This window comes from Mytilus trossulus, chromosome 11 (assembly GCF_036588685.1).
Source record: "Mytilus trossulus isolate FHL-02 chromosome 11, PNRI_Mtr1.1.1.hap1, whole genome shotgun sequence".
Classification (NCBI taxonomy): domain Eukaryota; kingdom Metazoa; phylum Mollusca; class Bivalvia; order Mytilida; family Mytilidae; genus Mytilus; species Mytilus trossulus.
The window spans coordinates 3,114,450-3,140,507 of NC_086383.1; the positions used below are offsets into that span (position 1 = coordinate 3,114,450).

Here is a 26,058-nt window from a genome sequence, read left to right on the forward strand (position 1 = left end):
CCTACTAATAATACAGTAAAATGTTGAATGTTTAACATGAGAAGCAAATTAGGCAATGATATGATTGTAAATTTGTCTGTCCATTGTAATTAATTTCGCCATTCAAAAAGAGTTTTACAAGTGACTTATTACTTGTTTTCCAATACCTGTATTGTATTGATGTACGTATTTATTTATTTGTTTTCTGAATTGAATATTGTTATACTAAATAAGACAAAAAATGACCTGGCTAATCAGGCAGAAAGAAATGTGAATTTAGAAAACAATGAAGTAATTAAAAAGAATACTAATTAATAATAGAAATACAATATGTGTACTAATTGAGGTACAGTTTTATTCATTGGCATCAACAAAATGTTTTTACTGCATTTGAATCTAAAATGTTTCTTCTATTCCTTGTAATACAATTAAGATATATATTCACGTAATGTGAAGCTTAACTGCATGTGTAGAAATAGAGAGAATATGATGGCATGAATTTCAGTAAATACCAAACATAAACAAACACCTAACAACAAGAAAATAAAAAGGGTGTTTTTGTCATCTGCTGCATAATAGTTACATATTATAACAAACCACCGACTAAAGAACAAGAGTTTAAATAAAAAAAGACATTTAAAAACCCTTGCAGGTTTTTTAACATGTCACAAAGAACCACTGACAAAAGAACAAAAGTTAAGTTTAACGTTCTTCTTTCTTCGTGTGTTCTGTTAACATCATTACTATAGGTGTATGTCCATTATCTGTTGCAATGGTTAACGGAGATGCCCCATCTAGTCTACAAATCTGTGTATCTGCTCCTTTATCTAACAATAAACATACAATATCTTCATGTCCTACTTCACATGCAAAAAATAATGGTGAGGTTCCATCTTCTTTTGTCATGTTGATGTCAGCATTGTGGTCCAGAAGACAACTGACTATATCTATATTACCCACAAAACATGCAAAGTGTAATGGAGAAGAACCAGCTACTACATCAAAGGCATAATCTACTGACTTCTTATTGACATAATCTGTTACATGTGATGATTTATTCTCTACAAAGTCATCAAACATGTCTTGTTTTATTTCGTCTAATGTGTCCATGGTGTACAGTGGGTGATTAGTATATGCATCTGCTATAGACTGTTTACTCTGGACACAGATATTACAGTCAGCATTGTTCTCTAACAGTAACTTTGTTACCTCTACATTTTCATTCTGTACACTTAACAATAAAGCATTAAAACCCAAAAAAAACTGGAAATTAATGTCTGGTTTATGTTTAACTAATAGCTGGACTATACTGGTGTGGTCATTTAAACAGGAAAGTATAAGTGGCGTTGCACCCTTAGTGTCACATAGGTCAACATTGGGATTCCTCTCTAACAGTAACTTTACTATATCAGTATGTCCTTCCTGACTTGCAATGTACAGAGGACTACGGCCATCCTTGTCACATAGATCAACATTAGGATCCTTCTCTAAGAGTAACTTTACTATTTCAGTATGTCCTTCATTACTTGCAGTATTCAGAGGACTCCAGCCATCATTGTCACATAGATCAACATTAGGATCCTTCTCTAACAGTAACTTTACTATATTAGTATGTCCTTGCTGACTTGCCATTAACAGTCCAGTAATCCCATCATCTCTACAATGATCCACATCCACACCATTATGTAACAACCACTGTACCATATTAGTATAACCATCATAACAAGTAAGTATAAGTGGAGTACTACCAGATCCATGATGCTCTTTTGGTAACACTGTATCCTTGGTATTGGCTAATGTTACTTGCTGTGATTTTTCCATTTGTTTTAAGTGCTGTAATAAATGTTTTCTAAATAATGATACTGACATATTGTTGTTCATGAAAATAACTCTCACCTTTCCTGCTGACCAGTCCTGTATAAACCTTTCTAAATATGATTCCAAATAATCATCTGGTATTTCAATAACGAAGTCTATATTACTGTTCTTGTCATCTGGTGACTTCTGCCAGATAAAACGTTCATGTACTAAATCACTATCACCATGATGTATTAAACATTCTATCATTTTCTGACCAAAGTAATGAGCAAGAAAGTCAAACAGTTTATTATGTAGAGTTCTATAAATACCATTCTGTTTACAGATAAATGTACCATCTAGAGTGTCAAGTGCCTTTTTTAGTTTTGCCTTTGGTATACTGTTGAACTCACAAGCCTCACATGTGTCAATAATAATCTGTCGTTGTCCATCTGTCATTTTATCTTGGAACCATTTCTCATTTAGCTGATTATTAAAGAGAACACATAAAGCAAGACTACATATTTTATAGTTTCCTTCATCACCATGCTCACTTAACCTGTCTAGCTCACTTTTATAGACATCAAAAGGATTTTTGAAATATTCTTTGACATCTACATCTTCTTTTTCATGATATAAGGAACATAAGAGTGGGAAGAAATCCCATTTAGAAGATAAAGCATCAATGTCTGTCATGCTTGTACCAATATAGGTTTTTGCTATATTTGTTTTCTCTACAGATGTAAGACATAACTTATCTGATATTAAATTACATTCACAGGATTTAAAAGGTAACAACATATTAAACTTATCATCTGTATAGACTTGTAATCTACAAGATACAATAATCTTACAACATTTGTCTGCCATTATTGTTTTAATCACAGGTAACAGTTGCTTCCAGTTATCAATCTGTTGTTGGTTGGCAGTGAAATTTCCACAAATATCATCTACAATGAAGACGGTCTGTTTACCAGGCTGATAATAATCTCTTATGTCTGTTGGTGTGTACACTGGTATTATATTGTATCCTTCCTTCTTTAAAAGAAGTGCTGTGTGTCTTGCAATAAATGATTTTCCAACTCCTGATGGGGCGGTTAATGTCAAACAACTGTTGTCCTGTAACTGTTCCATGACATAATCACTAGCTCTTGTAGACACGAACATCTTATCTTTCTTTTCCAGTCTTCTATTTGTTTTTTTAACAGCTCTGAAAAATATATTAAGTGTAGCTAATTAGAAATAAAATAAATGGGGAATGTGTCCATGGGACACAGATGATGCCCCGATTGCATATCATATAAAGTTATAAAGGGAAATAACTGAAGAACGTTAAAAGTGATGCTACCCATATCATATAAAGTTATAAAGGGACATAACTGAAGAACGTTAAAAGTGATGCTACCCATATCATATAAAGTTATAAAGGGACATAACTGAAGAACGGTAAAAGTGATGCTACCCATATCATATAAAGTTATAAAGGGACATAACTGAAGAACGGTAAAAGTGATGCTACCCATATCATATAAAGTTATAAAGGGACATAACTGAAGAACGGTAAAAGTGATGCTACCCATATCATATAAAGTTAAAAAAGGGACATAACTGAAGAACGGTAAAAGTGATGCTACCCATATCATATGAAGTTATAAAGGGACATAACTGAAGAACGGTAAAAGTGATGCTACCCATATCATATAAAGTTATAAAGGGACATAACTGAAGAACGGTAAAAGTGATGCTACCCATATCATATAAAGTTATAAAAGGACATAACTGAAGTTCGGTAAAAGTGATGCTACCCATATCATATAAAGTTATAAAGGGACATAACTGAAGAACGGTAAAAGTGATGCTACCCATATCATATAAAGTTATAAAGGGACATAACTGAAGCACGTTAAAAGTGATGCTACCCATATCATATAAAGTTATAAAGGGACATAACTGAAGAACGGTAAAAGTGATGCTACCCATATCATATAAAGTTATAAAGGGACATAACTGAAGAACGGTAAAAGTGATGCTACCCATATCATATCAAGTTATAAAAGGACATAACTGAAGAACGGTAAAAGTGATGCTACCCACATCATATAAAGTTATAAAGGGACATAACTGAAGAACGGTAAAAGTAATGCTACCCATATCATATAAAGTTATAAAGGGACATAAATGAAGAACGGTAAACGTGATGCTACCCATATCATATAAAGTTATAAAGTAACATAACTGAAGAACGGTAAAAGTGATGCTACCCATATCATATAAAGTTATAAAGGGACATAACTGAAGAACGTTAAAAGTGATGCTACCCATATCATATAAAGTTAAAAAAGGGACATAACTGAAGTTCGGTAAATGTGATGCTACCCATATCATATAAAGTTAAAAAAGGGACATAACTGAAGAACGGTAAAAGTGATGCTACCCATATCATATGAAGTTATAAAGGGACATAACTGAAGAACGGTAAAAGTGATGCTACCCATATCATATAAAGTTATAAAGGGACATAACTGAAGAACGGTAAAAGTGATGCTACCCATATCATATAAAGTTATAAAAGGACATAACTGAAGTTCGGTAAAAGTGATGCTACCCATATCATATAAAGTTATAAAGGGACATAACTGAAGAACGGTAAAAGTGATGCTACCCATATCATATAAAGTTATAAAGGGACATAACTGAAGCACGTTAAAAGTGATGCTACCCATATCATATAAAGTTATAAAGGGACATAACTGAAGAACGGTAAAAGTGATGCTACCCATATCATATAAAGTTATAAGGGACATAACTGAAGAACGGTAAAAGTGATGCTACCCATATCATATAAAGTTATAAAGGGACATAACTGAAGAACTGTAAAAGTGATGCTACCCATATCATATCAAGTTATAAAAGGACATAACTGAAGAACGGTAAAAGTGATGCTACCCACATCATATAAAGTTATAAAGGGACATAACTGAAGAACGGTAAAAGTAATGCTACCCATATCATATAAAGTTATAAAGGGACATAACTGAAGAACGGTAAACGTAATGCTACCCATATCATATAAAGTTATAAAGTAACACAACTGAAGAACGGTAAAAGTGATGCTACCCATATCATATAAAGTTATAAAGGGACATAACTGAAGAACGTTAAAAGTGATGCTACCCATATCATATAAAGTTAAAAAAGGGACATAACTGAAGTTCGGTAAAAGTGATGCTACCCATATCATATAAAGTTATAAAGGGACATAACTGAAGAACGGTAAAAGTGATGCTACCCATATCATATAAAGTTATAAAGGGACATAACTGAAGAACGGTAAAAGTGATGCTACCCATATCATATAAAGTTATAAAAGGACATAACTGAAGTTCGGTAAAAGTGATGCTACCCATATCATATAAAGTTATAAAGGGACATAACTGAAGAACGGTAAAAGTGATGCTACCCATTTCATATAAAGTTATAAAGGGACATAACTGAAGAACGGTAAAAGTGATGCTACCCATATCATATAAAGTTATAAAGGGACATAACTGAAGAACGGTAAAAGTGATGCTACCCATATCATATAAAGTTATAAAGGGACATAACTGAAGAACGGTAAACGTGATGCTACCCATATCATATAAAGTTATAAAGGAACATAACTGAAGAACGGTAAAAGTGATGCTACCCATATCATATAAAGTTATAAAGGGACATAACTAAAGAACGGTAAAAATGATGCTACCCATATCATATAAAGTTATAAAGGGACATAACTGAAGAACGGTAAAAGTGATGCTACCCATAACATATAAAGTTATAAAGGGACATAACTGAAGAACGGTAAAAGTGATGCTACCCATATCATATAAAGGGACATAACTGAAGAACGGTAAAAGTGATGCTACCCATATCATATCAAGTTATAAAAGGACATAACTGAAGAACGGTAAAAGTGATGCTACCCACATCATATAAAGTTATAAAGGGACATAACTGAAGAACGGTAAAAGTAATGCTACCCATATCATATAAAGTTATAAAGGGACATAACTGAAGAACGGTAAACGTAATGCTACCCATATCATATAAAGTTATAAAGTAACACAACTGAAGAACGGTAAAAGTGATGCTACCCATATCATATAAAGTTATAAAGGGACATAACTGAAGAACGTTAAAAGTGATGCTACCCATATCATATAAAGTTAAAAAAGGGACATAACTGAAGTTCGGTAAAAGTGATGCTACCCATATCATATAAAGTTATAAAGGGACATAACTGAAGAACGGTAAAAGTGATGCTACCCATATCATATAAAGTTATAAAGGGACATAACTGAAGAACGGTAAAAGTGATGCTACCCATATCATATAAAGTTATAAAAGGACATAACTGAAGTTCGGTAAAAGTGATGCTACCCATATCATATAAAGTTATAAAGGGACATAACTGAAGAACGGTAAAAGTGATGCTACCCATTTCATATAAAGTTATAAAGGGACATAACTGAAGAACGGTAAAAGTGATGCTACCCATATCATATAAAGTTATAAAGGGACATAACTGAAGAACGGTAAAAGTGATGCTACCCATATCATATAAAGTTATAAAGGGACATAACTGAAGAACGGTAAACGTGATGCTACCCATATCATATAAAGTTATAAAGGAACATAACTGAAGAACGGTAAAAGTGATGCTACCCATATCATATAAAGTTATAAAGGGACATAACTAAAGAACGGTAAAAATGATGCTACCCATATCATATAAAGTTATAAAGGGACATAACTGAAGAACGGTAAAAGTGATGCTACCCATAACATATAAAGTTATAAAGGGACATAACTGAAGAACGGTAAAAGTGATGCTACCCATATCATATAAAGGGACATAACTGAAGAACGGTAAAAGTGATGCTACCCATATCATATAAAGTTATAAAGGGACATAACTAAAGCACGTTAAAAGTGATGCTACCCATATCATATAAATTTATAAAGGGACATAACTGAAGAACGGTAAAAGTGATGCTACCCATATCATATCAAGTTATAAAGGGACATAACTGAAGAACGGTAAAAGTGATGCTACCCATATCATATCAAGTTATAAAGGGACATAACTGAAGAACGGTAAAAGTGATGCTACCCATATCATATAAAGTTATAAAGGGACATAACTGAAGAACGGTAAAAGTGATGCTACCCATATCATATAAAGTTATAAAGGGACATAACTAAAGAACGTTAAAAGTGATGCTACCCATATCATATAAAGTTATAAAGGGACATAACTGAAGAACGGTAAAAGTGATGTTACCCATAACATATAAAGTTATAAAGGGACATAACTGAAGAACGGTAAAAGTGATGCTACCCATATCATATCAAGTTATAAAGGGACATAACTGAAGAACGGTAAAAGTGATGCTACCCATATCATATAAAGTTATAAAGGGACATAACTGAAGAACGGTAAAAGTGGTGCTACCCATATCATATAAAGTTATAAAGGGACATAACTGAAGAACGTTAAAAGTGATGCTACCCATATCATATAAAGTTATAAAGGGAAATAACTGAAGAACGTTAAAAGTGATGCTACCCATATCATATAAAGTTATAAAGGGACATAACTGAAGAACGGTAAAAGTGATGCTACCCATATCATATAAAGTTATAAAGGGACATAACTGAAGAACGGTAAAAGTGATGCTACCCATATCATATAAAGTTATAAAGGGACATAACTGAAGAACGGTAAAGGTGATGCTACCCATATCATATAAAGTTATAAAGGGACATAACTGAAGAACGTTAAAAGTGATGCTACCCATATCATATAAAGTTAAAAAAGGGACATAACTGAAGAACGGTAAAAGTGATGCTACCCATATCATATAAATGTTATAAAGGGACATAACTGAAGAACGGTAAAAGTGATGCTACCCATATCATATAAAGTTATAAAGGGACATAACTGAAGAACGGTAAAAGTGATGCTACCCATATCATATAAAGTTATAAAGGGACATAACTGAAGAATGGTAAACGTGATGCTACCCATATCATATAAAGTTATAAAGGGACATAACTGAAGAACGGTAAAAGTGATGCTACCCATATCATATAAAGTTATAAAAGGACATAACTGAAGTTCGGTAAAAGTGATGCTACCCATAACATATAAAGTTATAAAGGGACATAACTGAAGAACGGTAAAAGTGATGCTACCCATATCATATAAAGTTATAAAGGGACATAACTGAAGAACGGTAAATGTGATGCTACCCATATCATATAAAGTTATAAAGGGACATAACTGAAGAACGGTAAAAGTGATGCTACCCATATCATATAAAGATATAAAGGGACATAACTGAAGAACGGTAAAATTGATGCTACCCATATCATATAAAGTTATAAAGGGACATAACTGAAGAACGGTAAAAGTGATGCTACCCATATCATATAAAGTAATAAAGGGACATAACTGAAGAACGGTAAAATTGATGCTACCCATATCATATAAAGTTATAAAGGGACATAACTGAAGAAAGGTAAAAGTGATGCTACCCAAATTTGTTATTGATCTGACTTTTGTAGTAATAAGTATTGTGTATAAGTTTCGTAACATTTCGTTGAGGCAAACTAAGTTAGAGAACTGAAACGAAAAATTCAGCAATTTTTCCTTTTGTAAGTGGCATAACTCTAGAACAGTAAAAGTGACACCACCAAAAACCACACTTGATCTGTATTTTGTGGTAATAAGCATTGTGTATAAGTTTCATAACATTTGGTTGAGGCAAACTTAAGTTAGAGAACGGAAGCTAAAGCGGCACAACTCTAGATCGGTTTATTAGTGACACCACCAAAATTCAAACTTGATCTGTATTTTGTAGTAATAAGCATTTTGTATAAATTGCATAACATTTGGTTGAGGCAAACTAAAGTTAGTGAACGGAAACGAAAACATTTCCAATTTTTCCATTTGTAAAGGACATAACTCTAGAACGGTTAAAGTGACGCCTCCAAAATTCAAACTTGAGGTAATAATCATTGTGTAAAAGTTTTATAACATTTGGTTACATTTCGCTGAGACATTTGCACATGTGTGGTGACATTTTCGGGGTCCAAAGTGATATTTATGTTTCAGTAATTGAGCATACCCTAAAAAGCTCCTTTGTGATGCAGCTTCTGTTGGTAATAAATCCTTTTTTTGAATAACAATGAATAAATTATTTTAAAATTCAATACTTTGCATACATTTAATAACTCCATAGGTTTTACAAATTTACTGAATGATGCTCTGCTCTTTGAATAAGCACAAACATGACAAATGGTTAAGCTCAGTCACTTGTTAAAAATTGAAACGTATCCAATATCACTGCAAAGACTTTTTTATTTACTTACTATATTTGAGTACATCAATTTGAGGTGAATAAATGATAATGACCCTACTGAGATATGACTATGCACACAATTTTACATGTGTATGCTAAGGTTACATGTCCCTTATAGGTTAGCCTAGATTCTGTTAAATCTGAGGTCAAGGTGAGATAAACCCTGTCTCATGGACATGTATACCTAAATATAATGATATTATTACTCTAAATAATAGAAACAAGAGTGCATACACTGAAATGTCTCGCCTATTTTACTTATCATTGAACTCATGTTGAAAGTCTGTAATATCATGAATATGAAGGGTTTACTACTAGTATCTCATCATCTTACCATTAACAATGTACTATGAAAATGAGATCAGGTCATATGAACTGTACCAGACAGATATCTACACCTCAAGATTGTTCCATTCACTAAATATTACTGACCTATTGCTAATAATATCTGATAAATAAACCAAACCACACAAACTTAAAATTGTCTAATGAACCATGAAAAACAGATCAAACCACAAAAACTAAACATTACCCAATGAACCATGAAATTGCAATCATTCCATAAACCAAAAATTGTTGACCTATCGCTGATAATATCCGAGATATGGACTTTCCCGTGTAATTTTAACCTTGAAACCTTGTGTGCGGATACCTTATGTTACGAAGATTTTGTCTGTCATATGTCCATTGTCCTTGACCTTAATCCATAAAATAAGGTCGAGGTCAGGGGAACCCTACCTGACGGACATGTATACGTTGCAAGAACCCATATACCAAATATAGTTATCCTAATACTCATAATAAATGAGTATTTCACTTAAAAAGAAAACTGTAATTCTTTTTCTCAAGCAGTCACGCAACCATGAAAATGAGGTATGAAGCATCCAGGTCTTCTACATTCTGAAATATGAAGCTTTATTATAGTTTATGCCGTAGATCCCACAGGATTTCCATACCCAAGTCTCCCATACTGCGACTTTCTTTACAGGTGAGACAAACATCAGGTGTGGGTGTATCAGCCAAGTGTGTATCATGCTTGTGGTCGGTTTAAATTTAAGTTATGTTTGTAATGAAGAATATAGTCTATGTTTTAGTCACTTAACAAAGAATATGAGATCAAGAACAACAAACAATATATTAAGATGGAAACTTGAGGCCATTATACATCTGTATACAAGATTTGAATTGTCCAGTTTATGTTCCTATGTGTTATCAAAATTGTTTATATCCATGTCACTTCAGTTGGCCATGCCATCTCGGGAAAAACGTTTTATTATAAAATCACATTACCTCAATTTCTGTAGGGAATATTGATATATGTTTCGATCAATATACGTGACGTATAGGAGTAACACATTGCCAAATATATGAGAAATTGAAGAATTTGTAAATATTTACCCTGTCAATTGATAGTCTACTTTTATCTAGATCTGTATCAATAAGTATAATGTACCTTTGATGTTCCATGGTATTGAGTCTTTCAAATTTTCCATAACTTTTGAGTGTTCTGTTTGTAAAGTATTGTGGGAAGTCTGTAAAGTAGTGTGGGAAGTCTGTAACTCTCTAAGATTGTCTGTCACTCTAGAATGTTCCATTCCCAAATTATCCACTGTAAGTTTCAGTTCTTTCATCTCTTCCAGTGATTGTTTGATTTCCAACATAATTTCCTGATTAGACTGGTCCAAGATTTTCACCTTTAACCCTTGACACTCTTGATACATTGTTTGACCTCCCAATCGACTTACAGCCTAGAAAAATATTGTTCGATATCTGATAATTTTGTATGCTTCAAAACATTATTCTTTATCGTGTCTATGTACAATAATCATTTTTATTTCATTTAATTTGACTTTCCTTGTTCATCAGTTTTGATAGGAATTGCTGTTTACATAAGGATTAAACTGTGTTGAAGTATAAAGCTGTACTACGAATCATAGATTACATTATAAAGAGTTTTTTTAGCTGTGATTCAAAGGGTCAAACATGGTGTCATTTTGGTATACACATATATTTATATATATGTAAAGAAAAAGTCAAAGTCCTATAATTCCCAATAAATGAGAGTTGCACCAACCTGACGGTATACTATGGCCACCTACACATAAAGACCTACAAATCCTGCCAAGTTTTAGAGCTTTCTGTCAAACTGTATCAAAGGAGTAGCATTAATTACAGTCATTAGCAATAGGCTACACAAGGTGTCAGTGTATAATAATAGTCTGATAAAATGCTCCGCTGGGCGCAGCTTGATACTACCACAGAGGTCGAAACCTGAACAGATGGGGCAAGTATGGACACAACATTCAAGCTTGATACAGCTCTGAATTTGGATAGCGATTTATTATTTGACACAGCATAGGTTTCTGACACAGAATGAAATTGGTCTAAGAACTTATTTTTTTTTAATTTAGCTAGTATGGTCTTATTTCCAAAATCTCAATACATGGTTAGATTCAGCATATCAAAGAACCCCATATATTCAATTTTTGATGAAATCAAACAAAATTTTGGACCCCAATTTGAAAAAAATCAATTGAGATTTCTTGGTATGGTGTAATACTGTGCAAAAGAAGATTTCTTGCCATTGCGCAATACTGTGCAATTCAATATTTCTTGCAATTGCGCAATACTGTGCAAATCAATATTTTTTGCTATTGCGCACTACTGTGAAATTGAAGATTTCTTGTTATTGCGCAATATTGCGCTATTGGATATTTCTTGCTATTGCGCAATACTGTGCAATTGAAGATTTTTTTGCTATTGCGCAATACTGTGCAATTGAAGATTTCTTGCTAAAGTACACAATACTTTATATAATAATTTACACATCCTGTGTGGTGTGTATCTCCTGCCATATCGTTATTTGCTTTTATATATAAATCAGAAATAACCAACTTAAAATGGAAAATTTTATAGGAAAAAAAAAGGAAAAAGAGAAACCCCCCAAAATTTGTTGAACCCCCTTATGATTCATCTCCCAAACTCAATCCAAGCCTTTACTTTGTTGTATGGTACCTTGCAGTACAATTTCAGAGAGATCCATACACTTGAACACAAGTTATTGTCTGGAAACTAGAAAAATGCTTGCTTTTTGGCTCCTTTTTTGCCCCAAATTCCTAAACCTTTAGGGTAATTACCCCAAACACACACCCAGCTATCCCTTTGTGATATTGAACCTTGTAGTACACTTTCAGAAAGATCCATACACTTAAACAAACTATTGTCCTGAAACTAGAAAAATGCTTGTTTTTTTTCCTTTTTGGCCCCGAATTCTTAAAATTTTGAGGCAATTACCCCTAAAGTTCATCGCCGCTTTCACTTTGTGATATGGAACCTTGTGGTACAATGTCAGAGGGACCCATACACTACGTTTGTAACTCACAAGATATTGTCTTGAAGTTACAAAAATGCTTACTTTTGGCCCCTAATTCCTTAACTTTTGGTAACATAACCCCCAAAATCAATCCCAACCTTCCTTTTGTGGTATTGAACCTTATGGTAAAATTTCATAAAGATCCATCAGTTAAACTTCATTGTGTAATCATACGTTTTTTGATTGAGTTAAGTCTGCCAATTGATATTTTATCGTGTGTTTTTCTATGTTGTGATGTTATGCTATTGTTTCAGAAAAAGGGAGAAGATTTGGATCCATTAAAACGTTTAATCCCGCAGCAAATGTTTGCACCTGTCCAAAGTCAGGAATCTGATGTACAGTAGTTGTCGTTTGTTTATGTAATTTATACGTGTTTCTCGTTTCTCGTTTTGTTTATATAGATTAGACCGTTGGTTTTCCCGTTTGAATGGTTTTACACTAGTAATTTTGGGGCCCTTTATAGCTTGTTGTTCGGTGTGAGCCAAGGCTCCGTGTTGAAGGCCGTACATATAATGGTTTACTTTTTAAATTGTTACTTAGATGGAGAGTTGTCTCATTGGCACTCACACCACATCTTCCTATATCTATTAAGTTATATTGCAAAAAAACAATGTGTCTTCGGACGACTACGACGACTACAACGACGACGACAACGACGACGCAAACGTCATACCAATATACGACGGCAAAATTTGTTTGCGGTCGTATAAAAATGGTCAAAATTCCATAACTCCTATTAAAATCATCCAATCAACATGTCGGTATAATATGGCCAACTACACATAGCGGCAAACAATCCTACCAAGCATGAAAGCTTTGTGTTGAATAGTCGCAGAGAAGTACTGTTCACCATGAGTCATTGTGTTACAGTTGTCTAAAAAGGTCAAAGTCCAGGTCCCAACACTCACATAAAAAATCAAATCAAACAGACAGTACAGTATGGTCAATGAAATATGTTTTTGTGCTTCTTTGTTACATTTGTTGTTTATGTAGAGATATTAAGATGATAACACAATATTGACTGTTGTACCCCTATTTTTGACATTTTTACTCTTTGAGTATGTTTGTTTTGTTCATGCATCGTTGACAATTTAATGGAATTTGATGCGACTATCATATAAGTGAGAGGTTTAGCTAGCTATAAAACCAGGTTCAATCCACCATTTTCTACATTAGAAAATGCCTGTACCAAGTCAGGAATATGACAGTTGTTACCCATTGGTTTGATGTGTTTGGACTTTTGATTTTGCCTTTTGATTTTTGATTTTCCTTTTTGAATTTTCCTCGGAGTTCGGTATTTTTGTGTTTTTACTTTATGTTAACAAATAATCCTACCAGGTATGCAAGCTATCTGTCAAACGGTCTCTGATTATTGTGAATGGATGGACGGACAAACATACAGTACACTATGGTCAAGGGAATATAATAACAATTAATCCTACTAAGTAATGCAAGCTACCTGCCTGAACATTATCTGTGTATTGTGTATGGATGGACGGACATACAGTATAGTATGGTCAAGGGAATATAATAACAAATAATCCTACTAAGTAATGCAAGCTATCTGCCTTAACATTATCTGTGTATTGTGTATGGATGGACGGACATACAGTATAGTATGGTCAAGGGAATATAATAACAAATAATCCTACTAAGTAATGCAAGCTATCTGCCTTAACATTATCTGTGTATTGTGTATGGATGGACAGATCGACAGTACAGTATGGTCAAGAGAATATGATAACAATTAATCCTACCAAGTATACAAGTTATCTGTCAAACGATCTCTGAGTCTTAAGAATGGATTGACCGACATACAGACAGTTACAGTATAGTAAACAGAATATGATAACAAATAATTTTGCAGTCGTATAAAAACACTAAATGTTCTAAATAAAAGCGCTGTAGGCACTGTAGGCAGTTAAACAAAAACCAAGGCAAACATAATTATGAAAACTGGCAATGTTGCTTCAACTTTTTTTTAAAGATTTAAAAGAACAAACATTAAACATTCATATATAATTGTACATTTATGTTCATTTAATGAATTAATCATTAAGGCAAATAATTCATATTTTAACAAGGTTTTCAATAGCAACGCACATGACCATGATATGGTCATGCGTCTTTCATGAGTCAGCAGTGGTACAAATTTACAATGATTGCAGTTCTTCTGGTTGATAGTAATAGTTCGTATTAGTTGACTGTAAGTGGTTCAAGTTGACTTTAGTACGAGCTTGTAAAAGTATGAATGGACTTGCTTCCCTCGAAAGAAAACTAAGTTGTGTTGTACTGTACAAAAGTCAGAAATCAGACAAATGTTTACTTCTACAGGGATCAACGTTGGGGTCTGACTGACCTGTCCATAGTAAATGTAAATGACTCCAACCTTCACCTCAAGTCCATAATGTCTAAGTTTGGAATAAAATGACAGGTGTAAGGGTCTAGCAAAGTGATATGCATATGTGTCGCCTATGAGATTGACCTTGTATGTCATTCAATCTTTTTTGAAATGACAAACAGGAATGAATATGGTTTAGGCGTTGGTATCTCAATCTATTACAAGTTCTCAAAACACCCACAAGAGGGTTTGGGGTGACCCTAGGGATTACCCCTATTTTTCATTTGAATTTTTATATTGTCCCATACATGAATATATATGGTTTATGGGTGGGGATCTCGACCGTTATCAAGTTTTCAAACAGGAGGGGGACAGTGACTTCCCCTATATTTCATTTGATTTGTTATATTGTCCAATACATAAATATATATGGTTGAGGGGTGGGGATCTCATCTGTTTCTAAGTTATCAAATAGGAGTGGGTAGGGTGACCCTAAGGACTCTCCCTATATTTCATTTGATTAATTCTCATACATGAATATATATGGTTTAATTTAAAGGTGGGAGCTCGAGTGTTTCCAATTTCTCAACCAGGAGGGGTAGGGTGACTGCAGGGACTCTCTCTATATTTCATTTAATATAGAGTTGGGGATCCCATCTGTTTCAAAGTTCTTAAACATGAGGGGTATGGTGACTACAAGGACTTCCCCTATATTTAATTTGATTTGTTATGTAGTCTTATACATGAGTATATATGGTCAAGGGGTGATGATCTGGAATTTTTCCAAGTTCTCAAACAGGAGGGTGTACAGTGACCATAGGGACCCCTTATAATTCATTTGATTTGTAATATTGTCCCATACATAAATATATATTGTTTAAGATTGTGGATCTCGATCGTTATAAATTCTCCCACGACCTCCACCTATATTTCATATGATTTTTTATATTGTCCCATATATGAATATATGAATATATATGGTTTAGGTGGGGGATCTTGACCGTTACCAAGTTTTGGTCATATTGGTCTCTTGTGGATAGTTGTCTCATTTGCAATCATACCACATCTTTTGTTTTATATAAGAAACTTCCAGCTATTTAAACTGGCCTATCAAAACTGAGAAGAAAAAAATACCCCTTGAAATTGCAGAAATATGTTTAACTTGAAAAGCATTTAACATGCATTACCAAGATATATCACTAATAAGGAAAATTTATACTGTTACCAGGAACATATATATATATATATATATATAGATAAACTGTTCCCAGCTGTCACATTGTATTGGATTTTGACATTAAAATTGGTGTACAAAATATTTTCTGCTTTTTCTATCTTTTGGTTTTCAATTCTAGTGTTTATATTTATTTACCATGCATAGATGTATTTTGTCACCTGTCTGGATTTTTTTAGTTGAAAGCCAAAACCCGGGATTATCCTTATCCGCTTCCGTAATCGGGTTCGATATTGTATTGTCTTCTCGCGGCAGCCATTTTATTTTCAATGTTGTTTTTGACAGATAGTGAGATACGATTTTGCTCTGATTTACACATTATTTATCGGCGCTTTTCTGTATAAAGCTAGCGGTTGAATAAATTGAATATTGCTGTCATGAATAGTAGTAATGAAAATAAGATTGAGATCGTTTATTAGGAAACTTAGGTTAAAATGTTTGCAAAGTTGTTTTTTTTTCTTTCAAGGTCCGTCGGGAATGTCGGGCATAGCTTGTAACCAAGTAGAAAGTCCGAATGCAAAAGTGGAAGGTCGCAGACCTCGGACCACCGCTAATTTGAACCCCTGCGTCCAAATTGAAAAGATACGAAAATTTCGTCTTCTAATTCAAAATTGCCGCCAACAGCGTGATCAGTTGAATTTATACTGACGTATATATACGTAGTTGACTACGTATTGACGACAAACAATATTCCTACGACTTTCGCAATTTGGGAAATCTTAACTACTTGTCTTTAGGGATTTTCGGCGATTAAATATTTCATACATTTGTTCTTTGACATATTAACCAAAAGCTCAGGGGATAATAAACTACATAAGGATTCCTAATGTGCTCTACTTCCTTTGTGCAACTTCAAAACTTTTGGGAAAATCGACGATCATTTAAGGTTTTTCTGGTCATATTTTTTTGTAATCAAGAATGAAAAGTATGAAAAAAATGTCCAATAAGTTATAAATAATATAGTAGCCAGCTAGATGATAACAATGGCACGTATTTCAGCATTTATTGGGTAGCACACAAAACTAGGGTGCTCGCATAAGGCAGCTTAACTGCCTAAATATGACATCATTGTCCAACATGTCAATTATAATGAAAGTATCAATATTATAGAAACAAACTTACCTCTGATATATCTCTCCATGCTGTATTGAAATAAGTAGTGTCTATTGTATTACTATCATGATGAGCTATTTTATTCCTGTAATATTTTATCCTGGCTAGATCAGATTCTGCAGTTATCTCCCCTGGCAGTGGTAGACTGTCAAATCCATTGATTGGAGGATTGATAGATGTCAAGTTTCTGATTAAACAGATCATCAACGTTACATTAAATGTTTTGGAATCCGGAACCCCTTTAAAATATCAAAAGTAACAGACAAATAAAGTTATCATATGACTTATAACATGTTTCATAATTGAGTATTTCACTTAACAAAATAAACTGTTACCACAGAGATATATAGCCTTGCAATAATTTAATATGTGAATAATGTAAATATTCAAAATCAATTACTAGTAACCATGACTGAAGGTACATGGCTAAACAATCTCCATGGTAATGAGATGTGCCAATGCTAATTCAACTGCAAACCAAATTATTATAAACCACTGCAATCTCATAAGTCGTTCCCTTTAAACAAACATACACACAAATATTTAAACTATGTAATAGTTTCATCTCAATGAACTATAATGAGGGTGGTGGGTTAAATAATCTCCATAGAAATAAAACTAGTAAATGTCAATACATTTGAGTACAAAATATCATTATCTTAACATTAGTGGCTCATCTTAAACTGACCTAATCACAAACTAATACATATAAACTAGTAAGAACAAGATTCAAAGTCAACAGACCATAACTGAGGGGGTAGACAAATGTGAAATGTGAACATCCTAGATGTGGGAGTGCATTATATATGTCAGGAGTGTGACGCTTTTTTTAAGGCATTTTCTGTCAATTCATAATTTTACAAGGACACGTTTCCAGGATTCTGTAGGTTAGAAATGTTTAAACCAAGTTATATTCCTACCATTTTCCTTTAAAACGTGGTATTTATCTTGACTGTTTTGACACAATAAGTTTTAATTAGTCATTTTTCTATTTTTTTGTGCACAGTAATGCAAATTTATCAAAGGAAATAAGGGTCTACAACTATAATGTCATATAGGAAAGTGAGGAAATGTGTTTCGTCCAAAATAGAACAATCAGTTTGATTTAAAATGGTATATTTAAAGAAGTTTCAAGGATTAACCATTCAGATGTAATCCGTCACACTCCTGACATGAATTTACCGGCTGAATCTAAAATTAAAAAAATTATCAGAGGAAGTTGGACAATCTAATTAAACAAAATAGAAACTATAAAACCAAGCTAAAAAAGGCTTATTGAAAGAAGAACTTCGAATTCCAAATTTAATAAACAATATACAGAAAAACAAAGGCAGAGGCAGAGAAACAGTAGAAAAAGAAGAGAAGGGTATACAAAAAGAAGTTGGGTTGATTAAGGACTCAAAATTGAACAAAACAGCTTATTTTCAAATGAAAACAGACCTGTGACCGTGTCAGATTCCAAATATATATACAGTACGAAAACGTGCATAACACACAAGAAAACAACTGACACAAAGCCCAAATGGTTGGACGAGTACTTTGAAACACATCATAAAAAATTCTTCACCAAGAAGAAAGGCCCTTCTAGTCGGGAACATAAGCATTATGAGAATTTTTTTTTAAACTATATACCCCAATGATGAGTGTGGCCAAGCTTGGTTAAATTTGGCCCAGTAGTTTCAAGAGAAGAATCTTGGGCCAGGTGAGCTAAAAATGTGTAAACCACATGTTAATGAAATCTTAATTAACAAAATGTCTGCAGTCACAGAAAGACCTACCATTTCTTGGAATCAAAAGATTCCACTGAGCCTGATTTATGATTCTCTTTACTTTTAAGTCAGTAAGTTTGTTGTAGCTTCTACTCAGTGTTGAGGGTAGAGACGCTGGTGGAAATTCTCTGTCAAAATAAGTACGGACTGCTCTAGGTGTCACTCCTTTCAATAACAATGCTAATCGGACATAATTCTCCTCTTCTTCAGAAAGAGATGCCATGATTTTAGATTCGTTTTACGATAGAAACATTCATCATTGTAACTTAATGATGTATGGATTCCTGTAAAAACAAAAGATGTCACTTATAAACATGAAAATTATATAGTGAAATTAACTAGAGGCTCCAATGATGTTGATATGAAACCGGATGGAAATTCGTATAAGGATAACAAGCACTCGGTCGAAAAAATATGTTAATTCTTTATTATAGGTCTAAGGTCTAAGGCGAAATAAACAAAATAAATTTGTCTCATATATACAGACCTGCAGCACGCAATATATACAACTGCAAAGAAAGATAACTCTGACATTTTTATTAACAGGCAAATTGGAACACTCTTAAATATGACAGTTATTGTCCATCCGTTTTGTGTTTTATCATTTGATTTTTTCATTAGTGACTTTTTAATTTTCCTTGGAGTTCAGTTTTTTTGTGATTTTACTTTTTTTAACTTTATTTTAGGTTGGCTTGTAATTCTTTTTCCTGATAGTCAATTTTAGTCTTATGTAGACAAAATGTGTGTATGGATCAAAAGCTTTAAAGGGAGGTACCTTGGAAAAACAGGATGCATGCATGATATAAGACTATGGGCATGCTAAAACAAAAGTTGTAGATGAGATAATTCAAAATCAGAAACCAATAACTAGATGCAACCATTTTGTGTGAATTTACATTGTTATCGTACCTACAACAACGAGAAATTCCGTTTCATGTTAATTCTTAAATGACACTATACAATTGAAATATTTTATGTTTAAATCCTTAAGAACGAACCTGGTCATTTAGTTCTGTCTCTGGTATCAGAGTTTTCAGAACCACAAACTGTGACCATTAGTGGTACCTATTATTTCAGAATCTGGACTTTTCCTACACGTCTATATCACATTCAGAACTTCTGAAAAATAACACAAAAATATTAAAATACATCTCTTCTTATTTGTATCGGGTCATTAACTATAGTATTTAGTTGAACATATCATAATTGTATGTGTAAATATAATATATTGTTAAATGTGATTTAGCAAAGTGCAAAGACGTTTGGTAGACAGATAGATACAAAAATTAAAATCAACCAGAATATATCGTTATGCGGTAAATATGGTAGTGGGTAATGTGATCGTATTTGTCAATAGTAAAAGTAAACTAAATAACTCGATGAAGGTTAGCTTGGTTAACCTAATCATGCAAATATATATTTTTTGTTTATATAGATTAGACCGTTGGTTTTCCCGTTTGAATGGTTTTACACTAGTCATTTTGGGGACCTTTATAGCTTGTTGTTCGGTGTGAGCCAAGGCTCCGTGTTGAAGGCCGTACTTTAACCTATAACGGTTTACTTTTTAAATTGTTATTTAGTAATACAGTGATGGCCTGACTGAACAAATTTGTGCTTTATAAAGTTTCATTGGATAACATAGCCCTAAACATTATTGTAATGGTGACATAAGGTAGGTTTACGACAAACAGTAATACTAAGGTGACATTAAGTAACCTAGAAAAAATCAGTTTTGTAAAGCTGACATAGGGTACCATGACCATTTACAGTATTTTAATGGTAAATTGAGGTAACCTTAAAATATTTATATATTTTGTAAAAGTGGTAACCTTAAAATATCTATATATTTTGTAAAAGTGAGCTAGGATCATTCTTGTAGTGACATTAATTTATAAACAGTTACATCCGCTGATAATTGATACTGTGACAGTTTCTATGTATCTATCATTTCGACCACACACGGGTTCATTATCTGCACATAGTTTAATAAGGCTTTTAATAGGATTATAATCATTCTGTAACTGTAGTTCGATCGTTTGAGGTTGTATAATAAATAATAGTATTATTTGGAATCTACTTTATATATATGTAGCATAAGATGCCACATAAATTGGCGACAAGGATTTAAAACTTATTTCGATTTAGTGAATACATTGTGAAGATAACCATGGGAGACGAAGCTGCACCACCTATAATAATTCCAACAAACTATGGACGTATTGACGAATTTGATGACATTTCAAAAGATTGGATACAATACACTGAAAGACTTAACCATTATTGTATTGCAAATAACATTGAAAGTATGGAAAAGCAACGAGCAATTCTTTTAAGTGCCTGTGGTAAAAAGACATATAAACTTATGAGGAATTTGGAAGTGGCAATTCATTAGAAAAATCACCGTGTAGTTTGCGTACATACACAGGAGAGAAAATTGATGTGTTAGGAAAACGGAATGTTACCGTTATATACAACTGAACAGTAAAAGTGTGGATTTACCGATGACCGTGGTTAATTAAGGGAACGGGACCGAGTTTGATGGGGCGTGATTGGCTTCATAAACTACAACTCAACTGAAAATCAATATTAAAAATTGAGCAATTGTCACACAATCAGGAACCGGAAAAGGACAATGAGTTACAAGACTTGCTAAGAAAGTACCCTCAAGTATTTAAAGAAGGACTAGGCACATTAAAAGGAAATAAAGCAAGGATTTATGTAGATAAAGACGCTACACCTAAATATTTCAAAGCAAGGCCAGTGCCGTACGCACTCAAAGAAAAAATTGAAAAAGAACTCGATAGATTGCAAAAAGGGCGAAATATCGAAAAGGTTGAATTTTCCGAATGGGCTGCGTCCATAGTGCCAATAGTAAAACCAGACAAATCAGTAAGGATGTGTGGGGACTACAAAGTAACTATTAACCAAGTGTCTAAACTTGACAATTATCCGATCCCTAAAACCGATGATCTTTATGCAACATTAAGTGGGGGACAAGCTTTTTCCAAGCTAGATCTGAGCCAGGCCTATCAACAAATTGTACTCGACGAGGAGTCACGTAAATATGTAACAATCAACACGCATAACGGATTATATCAGTATAATCGTTTGCCGTTTGGAGTTTCATCCGCACCGGGAATATTTCAAAGAACAATGGAAAATTTGTTGCAAGGAATCCCGAGAGTTGTTGTGAGAGTAGACGACATTATTATCACTGGAAGTTCAAAGAGTGAACATTTAAACAATTTAGAAACTGTATTACGCAAGATACAGGAATCAGGTATGAGACTCAACAAGGACAAATGCGTATTTCTAGCACCTGAAGTAGTGTATTTAAGTCAAAGAATTGATCAATATGGAATATATCCTGTTGAAAACAAATTCAAGGCGATCACAGAGGCACCGGAACCTAAAAATGTTACCGAGTTAAAATCGTACTTAGGAATGCTTAACTACTACAACAGATTTTTGCCGGATTTATCTTCAAAACTAGCACCGATACATGAACTGTTGAAAAAGGAAAAACAATGGGAATGGGACAAATCACAACAAGAGGCTTTTGAACTATCAAAAACTTTACTAAAATCTTCTAAAGTGTTGGTACATTATGACCCGAACAAGGACATTTTTCTATCGTGTGATGCTTCAACTTATGGAATAGGAACCGTCCTGTCGCACAAAATGGAAGATGGATGTGACAGACCGGTTGAATATGTTTCGTGCACGCTAGCACCCGCCGAGAGGAATTATAGTTTTCTTGAGAAGGAGGGATTAGCCGTTATATTCGCACTAAAGAAATTTCATCAATATTTGTTTGATAGAAAACTCACCATTTATACAGATCATAAGCCATTGATAGGATTATTTAACGAAAATAAGTGTATTCCACCAATGTCAGCCGCAAGAATTCAGCGTTGGGCTTTGACACTGTCCGCATATGAATATAAGATAGTTTACAAAGAAGGAAAGAAGAATTCTATCGCTGACGCACTAAGCCGTCTACCATTAAACCGAGTAGGGAAAACGGAAGTGCCCGCAGAAATGATCATGCTTATGGATCACATGGATTCTACGCCGGTTACTGCCCAGCAAATTAAAGCATGGACACGCAAGGATCCGATATTGGGACAAATAACTAACTATGTTTTGAAAGGTTGCCCAAATTACAGAGATATAAATGATGTAATGAAGCCATATTTTAGTGGAAAAACAGAGTTAAGTGTATTTGACAGTTGCCTTTTGTGGAGAAATAGAGTTGTTATTCCAAACCATGGAAGGGAAATTATTCTTCAAGAACTACACGAGGGTCATCAAGGAATTTCACGTATGAAAGTACTTGCGAGAGGTTATGTCTTGTGGCCAAATATGGACGCAGAAATTGAACAGACAGTTCGTGCATGTCACAAGTGTCAAGTCAATCGACATGCTCCACCAGAAGCTCCAATGCATCCTTGGGAATGGCCGTCAAACTCATGGTCAAGGATACATATGGATTAGGCAGGGCCACTGTATGGGAAAATGTTCTTAGTATGTGTTGATGCACACTCAAAATATTTGCATGTACATGTAGTGAACTCTGCAACCAGTGCAAACACTATCGAGAAATTGCGCACTATGTTTGCAATTCATGGATTACCAGAAAGCATCGTGAGTGATAATGAAGCACCGTTTGCTAGTCAGGAATTCCAGGATTTTGTTCAAAGAAACGGAATTGAGCACATTCGTTCTTCACCATATCAACCTAGCACAAACGGGGTGGCCGAGCGTGCATTCAGACATTTAAAGAGGGTTTGAAGAAGGTTACCGAGGGAAGTATAGAAAAAAGAATGGCGAAAATTTTATTTACATATAGACTAATACCAGATGCCACAACCGCAATTGCTCCAGCTGAAATGTTAATGGGACGGAGACCAAGATCGTTGCTAGACTTAACATATCCGAACATTAACAGTCGTGTTCAACAGAAACAACAAAGACAAAAACAATCTCATGATAACACAGCTAAAGTGAGAAATTTTAATGTAGGAGATAGTTATCAAAGGTACCAGGATTATAATTTAATACGCCAGACGCGCGTTTCGTCTACATAAGACTCACCAGTGGCGCTCAGATCAAAACAATTAAAAAGCCAAACAAATACAAAGTTGAAGAGCATTGAGGACCCAAAATTCCAAAAAGTTGTGTCAAATACGGCTAAGGTAATCTACTCCTGGGCGTAATAGTGTGTACATTTTGAGTCACAACCGTGAAGCTAAATGGATTACAGGAACTTTAATTAAAAGAACAGGACCAGTTTCGTTTGTCATTGAATTAACCGATGGCAGAACTGTTAAACGACATCAGAATCAGATCAGACACAAATATGATCAGTATAGTGACAATAAATTACCAAATATATCTAAGATTCCAGATATTCCGATTCCAGTCATATCCGACAATCAAGTAGACGTAAAAACACCGACTGATTCTAGTGACACTAGTGAAAATTCAAAATCTGTTGTTAAACCTACCGTTGAGACTCCGAGATTAACCAGAACTCTAGAGAATCAGAGCACGGAAACCGCCAAATAGATATGGAGATTTTGTGTATAATTAGAATTAAACGAACTTTGGTTAAGGCAATGGTTAAAATGTTAAAGGGCAGAATAATACCTTATTACCATTTTATGCAAAGAAATAAGGCAGTCTACCTATTCTTTGTTTTGCATGCAAAAATAGATTTACATATTGCTTATTTTCAATTTGTAGAAGGATTTTGGAAATACACTATAATTGTAAAAGTTCATTCAGTTTAAAATTCTATAGATAAATTTGCGTGCAGAATTTCATTCATAAACTTAGAGTAATCACAGAGCTGATAGCTCTGAGGTGGAAGAAGGTGAATAAAAGGTAACTTGAATTACCATAAAAGCAGCCCCACTTACCCAGGCTGCTTTGTTCCATTATCGTTAAAATGTATTTTTTTTTCTTCAAACAAGAAAAGGTCATAAGTACATGGATTTCCCATCCGTACAATCATTTTCTAAGTTCAGTTGACTATGAAAATTAGGTAAAATCTTTAATTTGGCAGTAAAATTAAGAAGATCATATCAAGAGGAACACATGTGTACTAAGTTTCAAGTTGATTGGATTTCAACTTCATCAAAAACTATCTCGACCATAAACTTTATAACCAGAAGCAGGATGGACGGACAGACTAGAAAACATATTGCCCATAAATGGAGCATAAAAATAGTAAGACTTGTTGCATACCCGCCAACTTTTGAAAGTTCCCATATGGGTTTTTACTGCACAACAACAATTTTAAAGGTTACAATTTTTAGCGACGTATTTTGCAAGATCTGGATTGTCTAGAAAAAGTGTCATATTTGTATGATGACCTTACATGCCTTTTCCTTAAGTCTGTTTGCATGATTCTAGTTATATATTAAATCGGTAGAAAAAATATGGTTTATTTTCCAGATTAATAATATAAGAAGCTTGTTGAAATTTCCAATTTTGAATTATGCACAAAGATGGACCTTTAACAGGTTGGGAACAACACTCCAAATGAGGGTAACCTAACTGGAAGATCATCACAACCCACTGTAAAAAAATTAGCACAAAAAAAGTCATTTATATTCATATTATTTGATGAAACTTTTCCCCAAGAACTATGCATCTATTAAGTACTGAATGGTCAAAACATCATATTTTTTTATCGACATAAATTTTGTCGTAAATGTAACCAAATGATGTAGAAATTGTGTTTTTTCTACAAATTTCCATCAAATTGTAATGTTTATAGTTCCCTTATTGCCTCTCTATTTGAATAAAATAAAATAATAAGAAGAATCTGTTTCTTGTTTTGTTTTGTTTTGTTTTTGACAAATGAGTGTTCACTGCTTGCAAATGAATCATTATATTTATATATCTTATCTGTATATATTTTTGTTCATGTCTCCATCTCCTTATCATTGTAAATGTATAGACAAATAAGAAAGAAATAAGCTCCACATGTATATTTGCAACATCGTAAATTAATTAAAAAAATAACATACACT

The 26,058-nt window shown here is 33.7% G+C and overlaps 2 protein-coding genes across 4 annotated transcripts in view; one reads left to right on the plus strand and one right to left on the minus strand.

Annotated features, from left to right (window-relative positions):
* The window catches only part of LOC134690648 (uncharacterized), a 226,125-nt gene that overhangs the window by 86,462 nt on the left and 113,605 nt on the right, over nt 1-26,058 (minus strand). The window contains exons 1-4 of one of the 3 annotated variants that reach the window (XM_063550638.1): nt 20,014-20,157; nt 19,025-19,299; nt 17,256-17,485; nt 10,639-10,933 (exon numbers count right to left, since the gene is read on the minus strand). The exons of 1 other annotated variant lie outside the window; for it this stretch is intronic. In XM_063550638.1, the coding sequence (XP_063406708.1) occupies nt 10,639-10,933; nt 17,256-17,485; nt 19,025-19,238 (739 nt within the window). In that variant the 5' untranslated portion in view covers nt 19,239-19,299; nt 20,014-20,157. Of the gene's footprint in view, nt 1-10,638; nt 10,934-17,255; nt 17,486-19,024; nt 19,300-20,013; nt 20,158-26,058 lie in introns of those variants that run through there. One more of the 3 variants, XM_063550641.1, reaches the window with a different exon arrangement.
* LOC134691570 (uncharacterized protein K02A2.6-like) lies at nt 21,183-23,512 on the plus strand. Its single transcript, XM_063552135.1, has 2 exons — nt 21,183-21,395; nt 21,632-23,512. The coding sequence occupies exons 1-2, from the start codon at nt 21,183-21,185 to the stop codon at nt 23,510-23,512; spliced, it is 2,094 nt and encodes a 697-aa protein (XP_063408205.1).

What these genes read in the sequence shown, in the direction of transcription:
- LOC134691570 (XM_063552135.1), top strand. Translation starts at nt 21,183, where the DNA reads ATGGGAGACGAAGCTGCACCACCTATAATAATTCCAACAAACTATGGA. An exon ending in TTATGAGGAATTTGGAAGTG is followed by an intron (nt 21,396 to 21,631) that starts GCAATTCATTAG and finishes TCACACAATCAG; the next exon opens with GAACCGGAAAAGGACAATGA.